General features: G+C 47.8%; 1 protein-coding gene across 2 annotated transcripts in view; it reads left to right on the plus strand.

Annotated features, from left to right (window-relative positions):
• Positions 1-604: 604 nt before the first annotated feature.
• ADCK1 (aarF domain containing kinase 1) overlaps positions 605-14574 on the plus strand; it is a 159853-nt gene continuing 145883 nt past the window's right edge. Inside the window, exons 1-3 of one of the 2 annotated variants that reach the window (XM_049705309.1) lie at positions 605-720; positions 10541-10686; positions 12679-12762. In XM_049705309.1, coding sequence (XP_049561266.1) covers positions 10552-10686; positions 12679-12762 — 219 coding nt within the window. In that variant the 5' untranslated portion in view covers positions 605-720; positions 10541-10551. Of the gene's footprint in view, positions 721-844; positions 957-10540; positions 10687-12678; positions 12763-14574 lie in introns of those variants that run through there. The other variant, XM_049705310.1, reaches the window with a different exon arrangement.

Here is a 14574-nt window from a genome sequence, read left to right on the forward strand (position 1 = left end):
TTGAAACATGTTACTCTTCTTCAAGAGTGTTTAGGCTATGCTTTGTCCTTTGTTTTTCCATGTAAATTTTAGCTTAGCTTGTAAACGTCCAGAGAAAATCCTGTTGGAAAATTTATTAGAATTGCATTGAATTGGATCAACCTTCCACCCCATCTCTGTTCCCCCACGAAGTAGCTCAAGAGATGTTTGTAGAAGGAATGAAGGTCTGATGATTGTCTCCAAAGTACATCTTATAAACAAACATTCAGTAAATAGAGGTCAATGAATGAATGGGGGATAAAATGACTAAGATCGATGAGCACTTTCTTACTATTCAGCAACTGTCAGTAAAATTCTTCTTTGCCTGTTGTAATACACAAACCCACGACTCCATCCTCCTACTGAACATAAATCTATGACCAGTTTGGATAGCTTCTTGAGAATAAGTTTTCAGGAAGGATCCTGGCCGCAGCGCAGGCAAAGAAACAGGCTATCTGACAGGTCAAGTGTCTGTGACCCCTCTGCCTCCCTAGGTGGAGCGGTCCAGGGCGACCGCGGCTGTTCTTTGGCCCTTGTCCCCGCGGCTTAGGGAACCAAGAAGAACTACAACTCCCGGCAGGCCGCGCGGCGCCCCGGCTTCACTAAGAGCAATCCGGAGGTGGCGGCAAGCGAAGTTCCCCGCGAACTCCCGCCACCAGGCTGCTGCTGGAAGCCGGGCGCCACGTCTCTGTTTCCCACGGGGTGAGTAGGGGCAGCTCCTCGGAGGCCCGCTCAAAGCCCGGGCTGCCAGGGCCGCGGGGCTCGGCGCCCGCCTCTGCTGGGGCCTCCAGCCGGGAGGGAACCCTGGGCCGGTGACCTTATCATCCGGGGCCCGGCGCGCGGCCACGTGACTCGGGTGACTGGCAGTGCCCCATCACCTCTGCCGCGACTCTCCAGCCTGGCTCACCATTGGGCGGAAGCGTGGCGCAGTCCTGCGTGTAGGTAGAGCTGGAGCTAGAGGGAGGCAGCAGGTGGCTCACCCAGACCTCCTCAGCCTTGGTCGTCTGTGGGCTCCTAGGCGCAGGTGTCCGGGGCTGGAGCGCAGGCTGGATCAGAGCAGGGGCGCGCAGGTATCCTTGCCCTCCGCAGGGGCCTGCGCGACCCCGGAGCGCGCCGTATCTATAGCACTTGGTGGGGCCCTGAGCTTCCGGATCGCACAGTAAACGTGTGCTGATGACAGCGCTGTATGGAGAGCAGCCTATAGAAGACGCCTAGTACAGCTCTCTCCCCAGGTTAAGTGGCATTTCCTTTCTACTAACTATGAAGTCATTCGATTCAACAAGTACTTATTGATCACCTCCATGATCCTTAGCGCTTAGTGGCTGCTCAGGAAATATTTGCGGAGTTGAAAGTGAATTAGACTTTATCTGTGCCTTCACACGTTTTCTTTAAGCAGTAGTTCTCAAACTTTAGCGTGCATCAGAATCACCTGGAGGGCTTGTTACAACACAGAAACCTGGACCCCATCCCCCAAGTTTCTGATTCAGTAGGTCTGGGGTGGGGAGCGAGCATTTGCATTTCCAACATGCTCCTAGGATATACGGATACTGCTGGTCTGGGAACATACTTTGGAGTATCACTGTTTTGTAGGAAAAATTCCTGTGAACTTAAAGCACCAACTCGTCACTCCTGGTCCTGGGCCTTTCTGTTCTGTCTTGCCAGTTTAACTTCGGTAGGTAGCGTTAGTAAGCATGTACATATTACTTTGTTCACTGTTTCTTCTTCCACATTATATACAGATTTTCATGTAGTCTACACTTGTGTCAATTTTCCTGGGTTACATCATATTGTATCTTTGGCCACTTCTCAGCAGCCCTCAGGATGTAAACTTTGACCTCTGCTGGGAGAGTTTACATCTTTTCCCTTTCTGATATACACTTATTTTCTTGTCACACAAGGGACCTATAAGACAAGAATAGTGCTTGGTTCATGCATTGCCCCGCCCCCGCCCCCCCCCCCCCCCCCCCCGCCCAACTCACTGAATAAGCCATCTCAGTTTAGCTATCTACATCAGAGGCACTTCAGGGACCCACCTCAGGGCCCAGCAAGCCCTGTTCTCGTCCGCCTTGCGCTCTCTTGGCTGGAGCAGACACACCTGTATTCAAGTTCTGGCTGCATCACTTAGCTTCCCAGCCAAGTTTTTTACCTTTTCTAAAACTCAGCTTCCTGATCTGTAGAATGAAGCTGTAATAGGATGCACCCCAGGATGTAGCTGTGAGAGTTACATGAGATGTTTAAGCACTTGGCACCGTACATTCCTGCTTACAATCTCACTCACTCTTCTCCTCTTACCTGCTACTCACGCTTTGTGCTTGGCTTTCCACTGTTCTCCCTGAGTCCCCCTATCTCTGGATGAAGTAAGTGGAGAATTCTATTCCTTGCCTGGATGAGATTTATTTTTCCTGTCTACTCTGGGACTTCGGCATCAGTTGGGGATTCCTTTAATCAACATTGATTGAATCACCTTCTGGGCATCAAACACTAGGAAAGAGAGTGATTACATTTGGATTACATTCCTATCTACAGGGCAGGGCAGGGCAGGCTATAAACCTGCTCAGGTCAACTAGATGATCCCTCAGCATTGATATGAAACATGATGGTATCATCCAACTTGGTTGCTTTTTATCTACATCAGTAACCAATTTTCCCTGAAAACCAGATCACTGTCTCCAAAGGTATTATTGGGTCTTTTCCAGTCTTGGGAGCAGACCAAAAGAAATACTGCTCGTTTGTCTAACGGTCTCTCTAGGAAATGGGAGGAGGAGCTGTGGTCACTTTATGGGATTAATGGGATTGGAGCCCTAAATTCTTTCCTCTGTGGCCATTCTCACCTGTGCAACAAACAGGGAGCGGTGATTCTAGGCTTACTGTCCTGTAATGTGGCATGGGGAGGAGGCAGCAGGTGGATAGTAGCTGAAAAGGCCTAGCCCTGTGAACAGTAAGTGCTTGGTTCCCTATTTAGTTCTGCACAGAGGGTGGAATTTCATTTGACCATCAACTTTTAATTTGTAGAACTTCCCAGACTCTTCTCTTGCCTTGTCTCAATGCTTGCTAGTATGTTTCCTGTGGTCCAGCGAGATGGATTCCACGCTCATCCTTGATTTGACAATAACACAGCTCTCCTGAATGTTTCATAGCCTGGAATTGGTGGTTTCTAGTGAGGTGCTTTGGTTGATGTGTGACATGCTGTTGACTCCCAGGGTGCCAAGCAGTGTCTTCCCTGTGCCTGGCACTGTTTGGGGGTGGTAGAGGGTCAGAAATCATAGTGACTGATGCAGTTACTTGAGAATGGGGTTAAGAATGTGGGGGATTGGAGGTCTGCGAGTCCCTGTCAGGAAGGTCACGTGCCATAAAGAGAAAGGGCTGAAGGTCTACTCTGCCATTTACCAGCTGAGCCACCTGGGGCAAATCACTCACCCTCTCTGCTCCTTGGTTTCCTCATTTATACCTGGGGATGGTAGTAATATCTGTCTCACCTCACTGGGTTGTGTGGAATAACTAATGAGATAATGAGTGCAAAGGGCTGTGTAAAGATCAGTTATTGCTAATATTATTATCTAAAGGTTAGGTTTTAGGGTCCAGTGGCCCCAGGCACCTCCCCCTCCCACCCCCAACCAAAAAAAAAGGATGTGCTGTTATGAGAAACAACTCAGGTGAAAGTCAAAAAATGCAAGTAAACAGAACAGGGCAGGTGATTCATTAGCAAAAGATTTAATAATGAAAGGTGTTTTTCATTGACAGACGTATTTCACGGCTCACAGGGTCTTTTAAAATTGCTACCCCGAGGAAAGCAACTCATTTACATGTTAAAGACTCACTGACACCTTATGGGAAACTCCAGCTCCAGTCTATTTAGACACAGTTTGACTCCTATATCATTTATTTTATGTTTTTCAATTTCCACCTCTTTTATTACTGAGGATGTTTGCATGAAAACTGGGTCTTGGGAGTTGTGTCTGCTTTGCTGCTGCTTCCCCACTCAGAGGTGGGCTTAAGGCTGGGGTGGCCTCATTGCCTAGAGGGACAGGCCTGGAGGATGGTGCAACCTGAGGAGGATGGGGTTCGGGGAGGGAAGTCTGGGAGGGATGTTGGGGGTGACTGGAGGAGGATGGCTGTCGAATTGGCAGCTCCAGTTTGTGATTCTCACCTGGGAATCTGTGTTGTTACTGACTCTGTACAGGTCTCATAGGGTATAGTTTACCCATTCATTCATTCATTCAGTAAATACTTTTGGAGCACCTATTCCATGTGCTAAGCAAGGTTATGGCCAACCATAGCCTGCAGTCCAAATCTGACCACACCCATTACTTTACATAGTGTCTATGGCTGTCTTTTGCTTTGCACTACAATGCCGGAGTTGAGTAGTTCTAACAGAGATGTTATAGCCTGCAAAGCCAAAAGTATTTCTATATGGTCCTTTACAGAAAAAGTTCGCTGACCCCTATTCTAGGCAGAGAATTGCAAGTGCAAAAGCACTGAGGCTGGAATGTGCCTGGCGTGTTGGAGGAATAGCAGGGAGGCTGGTGCCTTTGGGGTGAAGTGAGCAAGGGGGGACAGTGGAATGGCCTGAAACCCTGGAGGGAACTGGGGAGTCAGATCAAGAAGGCCCTCTCAGGTCACGCCAAGGCCTTGGCTCTTTTGAAACCACATACCTCAGATTGGGACTCGAACCCAATTGCACCTCAGATGGGATTCGAATCCAGCCAAAACTCCTATTGGGACTCGAACCCACTGTCTTTTAATTAAAGTCACTCACCTGGTGTCAGGACTTACTGAAGCTCAGGTTCTTTATGTCTCAGCGCAGAAGGAATTCAGTGAGAGGCAAAGTGATAGGCAAGAAGTAGATTCATTAATATAGGACACTTGTGAGGAATATAAGCAGGCAGGCAAGGGGGCTCTGGCCTGAGAACTAAGTGGGAAAGCAGGTTTATTTAGTGAGATACACACTCCATAGACAGATTGTGGGCCGTCTCAGAAGGCGAGAGACCCTGAAATATGGGGTGGTTAGTTTTTATGGGCTGAGTAATTTCATAGGCCAGTAAGTGGGAGGATTATTCCAGTCATTTCGGGGAAGGGGTGGGATTTCCAGGAATTAGATCATCACCCACTTTTTGGCCGTTTATGATCAGCTTCTGAACTGTCATGGCGCCTTTGGGTGTGTCATGTAGCTAATGTATCACAATGAGCATATGATGAGGCTCAAGGTCCACTGGAAGTCGAATCTTCTGCCATCTTGGGCCTAATTGGTTCTAACTAGTTTATGTCATATCCTCAATGGCTGTGTCATTCTTTTTTTTTTTTTTTTTTTTTGCAGTACACGGGCCTGTCTCTGTTGTGGCCTCTCCCGTTGTGGAGCACAGGCTCCGGACACGCAGGCTCAGCGGCCATGGCTCACGGGCCCAGCCGCTCCGCGGCATGTGGGATCTTCCCGGACCGGGGCACGAACCCGTGTCCCCTGCATCGGCAGGCGGACTCTCAACCACTGTGACACCAGGGAAGCCCTGTGTCATTCTTTTAAAGGTTGTGCCCTGTCCCCTTCCCTCCTGTCTCACTTTGAGTGAGGTGGGAGCCATTGGAGAGTTTAGAGCAGAGGAATGCAGAGTTTGACTTGTTTCCATGTTGAGAATAGACTGGGGAAAGTTTCACTCTCTCATTCATTCATTCAGTCTCTCTTTTTTTTTTTTTTAGCAGACTTATTTACTCACTTATTATTTATTAGTGAATTCTGCCCTTTGCATTTAGTGGAAGAGGCAGATATAGGGCCAGATTATTAGAGGTAAAATCAGTGTACAATGAGACCAGAGAGGAAGGAGCAAGGAACTCTGAGTGATTGGCTGACAAAACTTCATAGAGGGATAATACGGGATTGAGTGTGGGGGGATATTTTGGGAGATGAAGCTGGAAAGTTGGGTTGGGATGAGAATGGGGTGGGCCTTGAATGCCTTGCTAGAGAATTTGGACTTTTGATAGAGAGTGGGTAGGTAAGAGTGTTAAGAATGCACTTGTGGGTTAGGATGATGATGACTTGTGTGGCCGAGTGAAGGTTGGCTGGGATGTGGGGAAGTGTTTGGAATGGGGAATGGTTGAATGGTTCAGGCAAGATGTGATGGGTGTCTCCCACCTCCTTTATTAATTGTACAAGGTTGCGCTGAATTCTGGTCCCTGAGTGCTAGGAGTTCTTCTATATAAGCTCTTCAGCTTTTCAGAGAAGAAGAAATGAAGTTTAAAATAACAATAAGGAGAAGAAGTCTCATTTACTGAGCATGGTAGGCATTCTGTTAAAGCAGCATCTCATTTAATTCCCACAATGACCCTATGAGGTAGGTACTATCAAGAGCCTCTTTTGTAAATGGAGGCTCTAAGAGGTTGTGGTTTGCTCACGGTCACACAGCTGGTGAGCAGTAGAGCCGAGGCTCTTCCCGGCTCCAGAGGCTGAGTTCCTGACCACCGGTTGCTCTGTACTGCCTTCTTAGTGTGGGCTTTTCTGCAGGCCCCACAAGGAAGGTCCCTGGATCACCCCTCATGGACCTTTTCGAACTGATGATCTTGAAGGAGGAAGGTGTGTGAGGAGTTGAGGGCACTCAGCCTCATTTAAGGCCTGCGTCCGGGTCCAACTGGCAACCTGTGTCTTGGCAGAAACAAGGTGGAGGGGACATTGAGCGTGCTGCCCCTTTCGATAGAAAATACTACAGGCTGAGGGTGTAGAGAGCAAGGTGAAAAGGTAGGGCTAGGTGGGGGACTGCCAAGATGCTAGAAGTGGGGCGTGCAGAAGTTGATAGGGGAGTAATAAGATCCTTTACTAAGCCTGGCATTGGGTGAAGACAGAATAACAACAACCACAATGGCGGTGGTGGTAATACTGTTACTGGAGGGGGACCCCTTCTAGGGTCCGGGCGTGGGCTCTTGTCTAACTCGGAAATGAATTGTCCAAGGAGACACACGTACTGACAAAACAAAGGGCTTTATTGAGAAGGGACACTCCAGCGGAGAGCAGCAGGGTAAGGGAACCCAGGAGGACTGCTCTGCCACGTGGCTTGTGGTCTCAGGTTTTATGGCGCGGGGGGGTGGGTTTTAGCCTTCTGGGTAGTCTCTGGCCAATCATCTTCTTTGTGCTCATATTTGGTCTGACTCAGGGTCCTTCCTGGTGGCACGTGGATCTCTCAGCCAAGATGGTTTCCCGCGTGAGGGTTTCTGGGAGGTTGGCAGGACATATTATGGGCGCGGGTCTCCTCCCTTCTCTTGGCCCCTCCCCAATTCTTCTTTGGTGTCAGCTTGTCAGTATGCTGCTCCTTATTGGGACCTCCTGTTGTGAGACAACTCATGCAAGTGGTTATTACCGTGCCTGGCCAGGGTGGGCGGTTTTGGTCCAAGGCTCCCTAACAATAGTAATTGCTACTGTGTTCTTACTGTGTAGGTGGCACCTTGCTAAACATTTTGCATGATTTCCTCATTCCTCACCACCTCATCAAGTAGGCACTGCTATGATCATCCCCATGTTACAGACAAGGTCATGGGATTGAGAGAGAGTTAGCAGTCTGCCCCTGCTTACCCAATGTGTAAGTGATGGTGTTGGGACTCAAACTCAGGCCCACTGGATTCTGGAGTGCTCATTCTCAACCACCGTGCTCTCTCTCATCTGAAAGGAACGAGGGATGGGGTAGGGAAGTTTTCATAAAACAAAGAAGATGTAAAGAAAGGGGACACCGCAAAGCAAGGTTTAATTTATTCTTTTTGTTTATAAACCCCTTTCTTGCACAGTTAGGAACTGCTCCCAGGAGTTGGGCCAGAGCATTTGCTTTTAGTGAAAGAAATGAGTTTCTTAAATTATCCCTTTAAAAATAATTGCTTGCTGGGCTTCCCTGGTGGCGTAGTGGTTGAGAGTCCGCCTGCCGATGCAGGGGACACGGGTTCGTGACACAGGTTCGTGCCCCGGTCCAGGAAGATCCCACATGCCGCGGAGCGGCTGGGCCCGTGAGCCATGGCCACTGAGCCTGTGCGTCCAGAGCCTGTGCTCTGCAACAGGAGAGGCCACAACAGTGAGAGGCCCGTGTACTGCAAAAAAAAAAAAAAAAATTGCTTGCATGGGACTTCCTTGGTGGCGCAGTGGTTAAGAATCCACCTGCTGATGCAGGGGACACGGGTTCAAGCCCTGGTCCAGGAAGATCTCACATGTTGCAGAGCAGCTAAACCCATGCACCACAACTACTGAGCCTGAGATCTAGAGCCCGCGAGCCACAACTGCTGAGCCCACATGCCACAACTACTGAAACCCATGTGCCTGGAGCCCGTGCTCTGCAACAAGAGAATCCACCACCACAATGAGAAGCCCCTGCTCACTGCAACTAGAGAAAGCCCGTGTGCAGCAACGAAGATCCAATGCAGCCAAAAAACAAACAAACAAAAAATTGCTTGCAGTCATCCTTGTGGGGTGAATGCAGTCATCTGGGGTTGCGAGTGGGTAGGATAAACTTGGAAGGGGGCATGGTTTCACTGATGAATTTGAACATATGAAGCCTCTCTTTATTAAAAATGAAATATTTAGAAGAGTGGTTCTCAAACTTTGCATAAAAATAACCCATTATATTTCCTATTAAAATGAAGATTCCTGAGTCCTACCCCCAGCTTTGATGATTCAGTGGGCCAAGGGGTGGACTTCAGAAATCTGCATTTTTTTTTTTTTACTTTGCTACATCATTATCATTCTTATTATTTTTTTGGAGTATAGTTGATTTACAGTGTTTCAGGTATATAGCAAAGTGATTCAGTTATACATATATATTGTTTTTCAGATTCTTTTCCATTATAGGTTATTATAAGATATTGAATATAGTTCCCTATGCTTTACAGTAGGTCCTTGTTGTTTATCTATTTTATATATAGTAGCGTGTATCTGTTAATCTCAAATTCCCAATTTATCCCTTCCCCCACTTTCCCCTTTGGTAATCATAAGCTTGCTTTCTATGTCCGTGAGTCTAGCAGAAATCTACATTTTTGAAATGGCACCCAGATAGATATTTATTTTTTTTAAGAGTTCCTCTGACCACACTTTAGAAATGCTGGCTAGGAAAAGAACACTGCAAAGGGAAAAACAATGGGATTATAAAAAGAACTGGGTCCAGAAAAGTCAAGAAAGGAGAGAAAAAGAAACAGAACAGGTAGGAATATAGAAAGCACAGAAGATGGTAAAATTAAATCCAAATACGTAAGTGATTCTGTTCAATGCAAACAAAATCAACTATATGCTATTTAGAGAAACAGTTTAAAGTGTAAGTTGAAAGTAAAAGAATGGAAAAATATGTCCCTGTGGATACTTAAAAAAAAATCTGTGACTATATTATGAGGCATGAGTCAAGATAGACTTTAAAGAAAATGCAGACAAGGCTGTTTGGAGCAGTTGTTTCCATACAAAGGGGAAACAGAGGCACAGAGCAGGGAGGGGATGGTCACAGACTGAGTCCAGGGCAGAAGCAAACAGGGTGATGACCTAAATTTTCCTGCTGCATTTGTGTCGGGTTTGCAGCTGCAGGTGGCTTGATGGTGGCCCTTCTGGGTGGGACTTCTCCACTGGCAGCTGCAGCTGTGGTCAAGGACTTTATTCTGATATAGAATTCCTAGGAATTGAAGGGAAATCTGCCCACTGGCTACAGTGGTCCCAAAGACTGTCTGTGCAGCCACCTGGCACGCTGAGCAGTACAAGTAGGGTGGGGAAAGGGAGCCGGGAGACCACTTGGTCCCACTGAATGGGAGTGTGAGTTTGGTGAAACGGAGCAAATCAGCAGGTGGACCTTGAGCCCCTAACCAGAAGGCAGCCTGGAGGGCTGTGAGTGGACAAGTAGTAACAGCCATGGTGTTTGCCCTCAAGGAGCTTACAGTCTAGAAAAGGGGCTGTCTATTCTAATTAAAATAAATATTTTGAAAATCAGTCAGATGTGGAGGGCTTACCTGGCTGCTCTGACCAGCTGCCATCTTGGCTGTGGTTACTTCTGACCTGGGCATAGGGGGCTAATGACACCTTCGTGTGCTTAGTGGTCCAGTCATAGTTTCCGTAAGAGTCGTTAACACGCACTCGCTTCTCTTATCTAAAACAGCATCCTTCATCACATATTCGTCATCCTTCCTCTTACCCACTTTGATTTTCTTCTCAGCACTGAATACCTGCTGCTATTCTAATACATGTCTGTTTGCTTGTGATCTGTCATCCCCTCTAGACTGTAAGAACGATGTCTGTTTTCTTGGCTCTCTCCCTAGTGCCTAGAACAGTGCCTGGTACTGTTGAAGGAAGAATGACTTTGACAGTTGACTTATGCTGGGTACTGTGCTAAGCATTTCACATACACGATCTCATCTTATCCCAACAGCTTTTGAGGTAGGTATCCTCCTGTTTTACAAATGAGGAAACACAGGTGCAGCGAGATTGAGGAAATGACTGAAGATCATGCAGTCTAAGTGGCAGAGCCCGGATTTGAACTTGACCACCTGGGAAACTCTTAACTGCTCCTCTTCCTCTGCTTTCCTTCTTCAGGGTCTGGGGACATGGCCCGGAGGGCTCTCAAGCTTGCTTCGTGGACCAGCATGGCTCTTGCCGCCTCTGGCGTCTACCTCTACAGCAACAAGTACTTGGACCTCAACGACTTTGGCGCTGTCAGGGTGGGCAGAGCAGTTGCCACGGTAGGTTCTTCACCTTTTGGGAGGGGCAGAGGAACTGCAGTATTACTTGCAGGTGTTCATACATGTAGCAGATGTACCTGCCAGTCACACATATGTGGAGATTCACATGTACCCTTACACGTGTGAAGCTCCCACTACACAGTTGCACAGGCATGGGTGTGCACCCCTGTGTGCCTGTATCCCTGTTCACACAGCCTCTGGCATCCTGAAGTTGAACAGAGTGGTATTGCATGGGGTCTCTGTTCTGAAGCCTTTACCTTTACAGAACCTCCTTACCTTATTTTAGTGACAGACTCAGGAGGCGGTCTTCTCAGGAAACACATGGAAAGAGAGCTTTGCAGCTTTGATTAAATTCTACCAGAAAACTTGGGCTGCCTCCAGTGAGCTCGTGAATGGTTCGTGATGCAGGGCTCATGCTCTGAGTATCTATGCCTCGAAGAACTTTGCCGATCCCCTCCAAGCTCCAAACTAACAGAATCTGAATTGAATATTTGACTGTTAGAGGCTTTCTCCAGTGGTTCAGGAACATCGTTCTGGTGTGATCGCATCCTCTTTAACTCTGCTGAAAGTGGCTGTTCCAGGCACCCCTACATAATTGCTCCATTGGTGGGTAGAGTGCCACATGCGTCCTGCTTTCTTTCCTCCTTTGTCTGCTGCAGGATGAGCCCATGCTTTCTTCCCCTCGGTGTAGAGACACTCTGATGCACAGTCTGTCTGGGCTGTTGTCTAATCATTTCCTTAATACTCAGTGTTGTCCCGTCTTCTTCCCAGCCTGGCTCAGATGTGGTGCCTGCTCCTTAACGTAAACTGGGTCATAGACTCAAGATTAGCAAATAGGTAAACAGGCCATGGCGTATGTAGTGATTCCTAAGTGTTTGCTGAATGCCTTTTTTGGGCCCAGCATTATCTTATATGTCTTAGGGGTAGAAACGAACTATCCCATGCAGGTGCAGCTTTTTTTTTTTTTTAAATGTATATATTTTAAAATTTTATTTATTTATTTTTGCTGTGTTGGGTCTTCGTTTCTGTGCGAGGGCTTTCTCCAGTTGTGGCGAGAGGGGGCCACTCTTCATCGCAGTGCGCGGGCCTCTCACTATCGTGGCCTCTCTTGTTGTGGAGCACAGGCTCCAGACGCGCAGGCTCAGTAGTTGTGGCTCACGGGGCTGGTTGCTCCGCGGCGTGTGGTATCTTCCCAGACCAGGGCCCGAACCCATGTCCCCTGTATTAGCTGGCAGATTCCCAATCACTGCGCCACCAGGGAAGCCCCTACAGGTGCAGCTTTGAAGGATCTTCTGGCTGAGGAGTGTTCACATGAATGGGTCAAAAAAACAATCTAGGGCTTCCCTGGTGGCACAGTGGTTAAGAATCCGCCTACCAATGCAGGGGGACATGGGTTCGAGCCCTGGTGTGGGAAGATCCCACATGCCGTGAAGCAGCTAAGCCTGTGCGCCACGACTACTGAGCCTGCGCTCTAGAGCCTGCAAGCCACAACTACCAAGCCCGCGTGCCACAACTACTGAAGCCCATACGCCTAGAGCCCGTGCTCCACAAGAGAAGCCACCACGAGAAGCCTGTGCACCGCAATGAAGAGTAGCCTGGCACTGTGAAAGGTGCAGGGGATACGATGATGAACAGGAAGGACATGCCCCTGAGCTTATAGAGCTTAATTTCTAGTGAAGTGGAAACCATCCATATACAAGGAAACAAATGAGCAAGGTAATTTTGGATGGTAGTTTGCTATAATAAATAATTGGGAGTTCCTGGTGGATGGGGGTAACTTTAGATTGAGGGTCTCTGCAGGGGTAGCATTTGTACAGAGCCTTGAATGACAGGAAGAAGCCAGCCAGATCGAAATCTGGGAGCAGGGCCTCTTAGAGGTTGGACTGCTTCTCTAGACATACCACCTGTGTCAGGGGGCTGCAGCTGCAGGCCTTGGACAGAGGAGTAATATTTGATGTCTGGTGCTAAGCCTTCCTCTTCCTTGGTTCACAGACAGCTGCCATCAGTTACGACTATCTTACCTCCTTGAGGAGTGTCCCCTATGGTTCAGAGGAATACTTGCAGCTTCGATCCAAGGTAAGGGACCTGTGGGACCCATCTGAGCTAGGCCAGGCCTGGATAAGTCCTGAAGTGACTGCAAAGCCAGCAAGCTTCCTGAGTGCAGCTGGAGGTGGGTGGGGGCAGTGTAGGGATTGAGGCTGGGGGCTTGGGAGGAAGGAGGGGGCGTGTTTTAGTGGCCATGGGCTGGGCTGCCAAGCTGCCATCAAGCTGGACCCCCCAGTACTGAGGTTATAAATCTATAAGGTGCTGCTGGGGAGGCTGGTGTGTGTGTCTGGGGAGGGCACGCGTCTGGGATGACTCAGGAGGAATGAAGGCTCTGTCCCTGAGATAACTCAGCTGGCTTCTAAACTGCCTTGTCAGGCAAAACCCAGTTGAGAGAGGTTAATTGCCTTCCTGTCCTCTGAAGGCTACGCCGGGGCCTATTGTAGGTCTCTGAGTGGAGCTGCCGACCACACACTCTGTTCTCATTTGGAACAGGATGGTTGATTTTGGTGCTACGTCTACATGTCCCAGAGAGTTGGGGGATTAAGCAAGAGGGCACTTGTGTGGGATGTAAGTTGAGTTTGAGGTCAAGTGTATATAACTTTGGTTCTCCCAGAGAGAGGTTTGTGATAGATCTGTGTATCTTCACTCAGCCTGGAAGGCCCTTTGCCCCTTAGAAAATTCCTAGTCATCCTTCAGGACTCAGCTCAAATACCTTTCCTCTGTGACACTTACCTCCTCAGTCATCCTAGGTGGCTGGAATAATTAATTTTTAAATTTTTATTTAAACTTTTCATTATGGAAATTTCAACCATCCATAAGGGTAGAGTAGTATGAGCCCCTATGGAACTGTCATCCAGCTTCAGAAATTATCAACCTTTTGCCAATCTTGTTTCATCTACTCTTCCCTTTATTTATTCATTCCTTCATTTACTTCTTTATTCATTTATTTATTTATTATTATTTTTTGCTGAAATATTTAAAAACAAATCTCTGGCATCATATTATTTCATTTGTAAATACTTCAGAATGTATCTCTAGCAGATAAGGACCTTAAAAAAACCTTAACTACAGTACCATGATCATACCTAACAAAATTGATAATAATTCCTTAATAACCTCTAGTAGCTAGTCCATATTCAAATCTTCCTTTTTGGGACTTCCCTGGTGGCGCAGTGGTTAAGAATCCGCCTGCCAATGCAGGGGATGGGGGTTCGAGCCCTGGTGCAGGAAGATCCCACATGCCGCGGAGCAACTAAGCCCATGTGCCACAATTACTGAGCCTGTGCTCTAGAGCCCATAAGCCACAACTACTGAGCCTGTGCTCTAGAGCCTGTGAGCCACAACTACTGAGCCTGTGCTCTAGAGCCTGTGAGCCACAACTACTGAGCCTGTGCTCTAGAGCCCGTGTGCCACAACTACTGAGCCCGCATGCCACAACCGCTGAAGCCTGTGTGCCTAGAGCTCGTGCTCCGCAACAAGAGAAGCTACCGCAATGAGAAGCCCGTGCACTGCAAGGAGGAGTAGCCCCCGCTTGCCACAACTAGAGAAAGCCCGCGGGCAGCAACAAAGACCCAACACAGCCAAAAATAAATAAATAAATAAATAAATTTATTTTTAAAAAAACCTTCCACGTTGTCCCCAAAATTTCTTTTTTAAGTTGATTCAAATCTGGATCCAAACAAGGTTCATATATTATGTTTGGCTGATGTTTCCTAAATCTTTTTAAGTCTATAATATTTCCTCTCCCTGCTTTTTGGGGGAGCTATTTGCTTGTTGAAGAAACCAGATCATTTATCCTGTGGAATTTCCTACATTCAGCATTTGGCTGATTGCATCCTCACA

This window comes from Orcinus orca, chromosome 2 (genome assembly GCF_937001465.1).
Source record: "Orcinus orca chromosome 2, mOrcOrc1.1, whole genome shotgun sequence".
Taxonomy (NCBI): Eukaryota; Metazoa; Chordata; class Mammalia; order Artiodactyla; family Delphinidae; genus Orcinus; species Orcinus orca.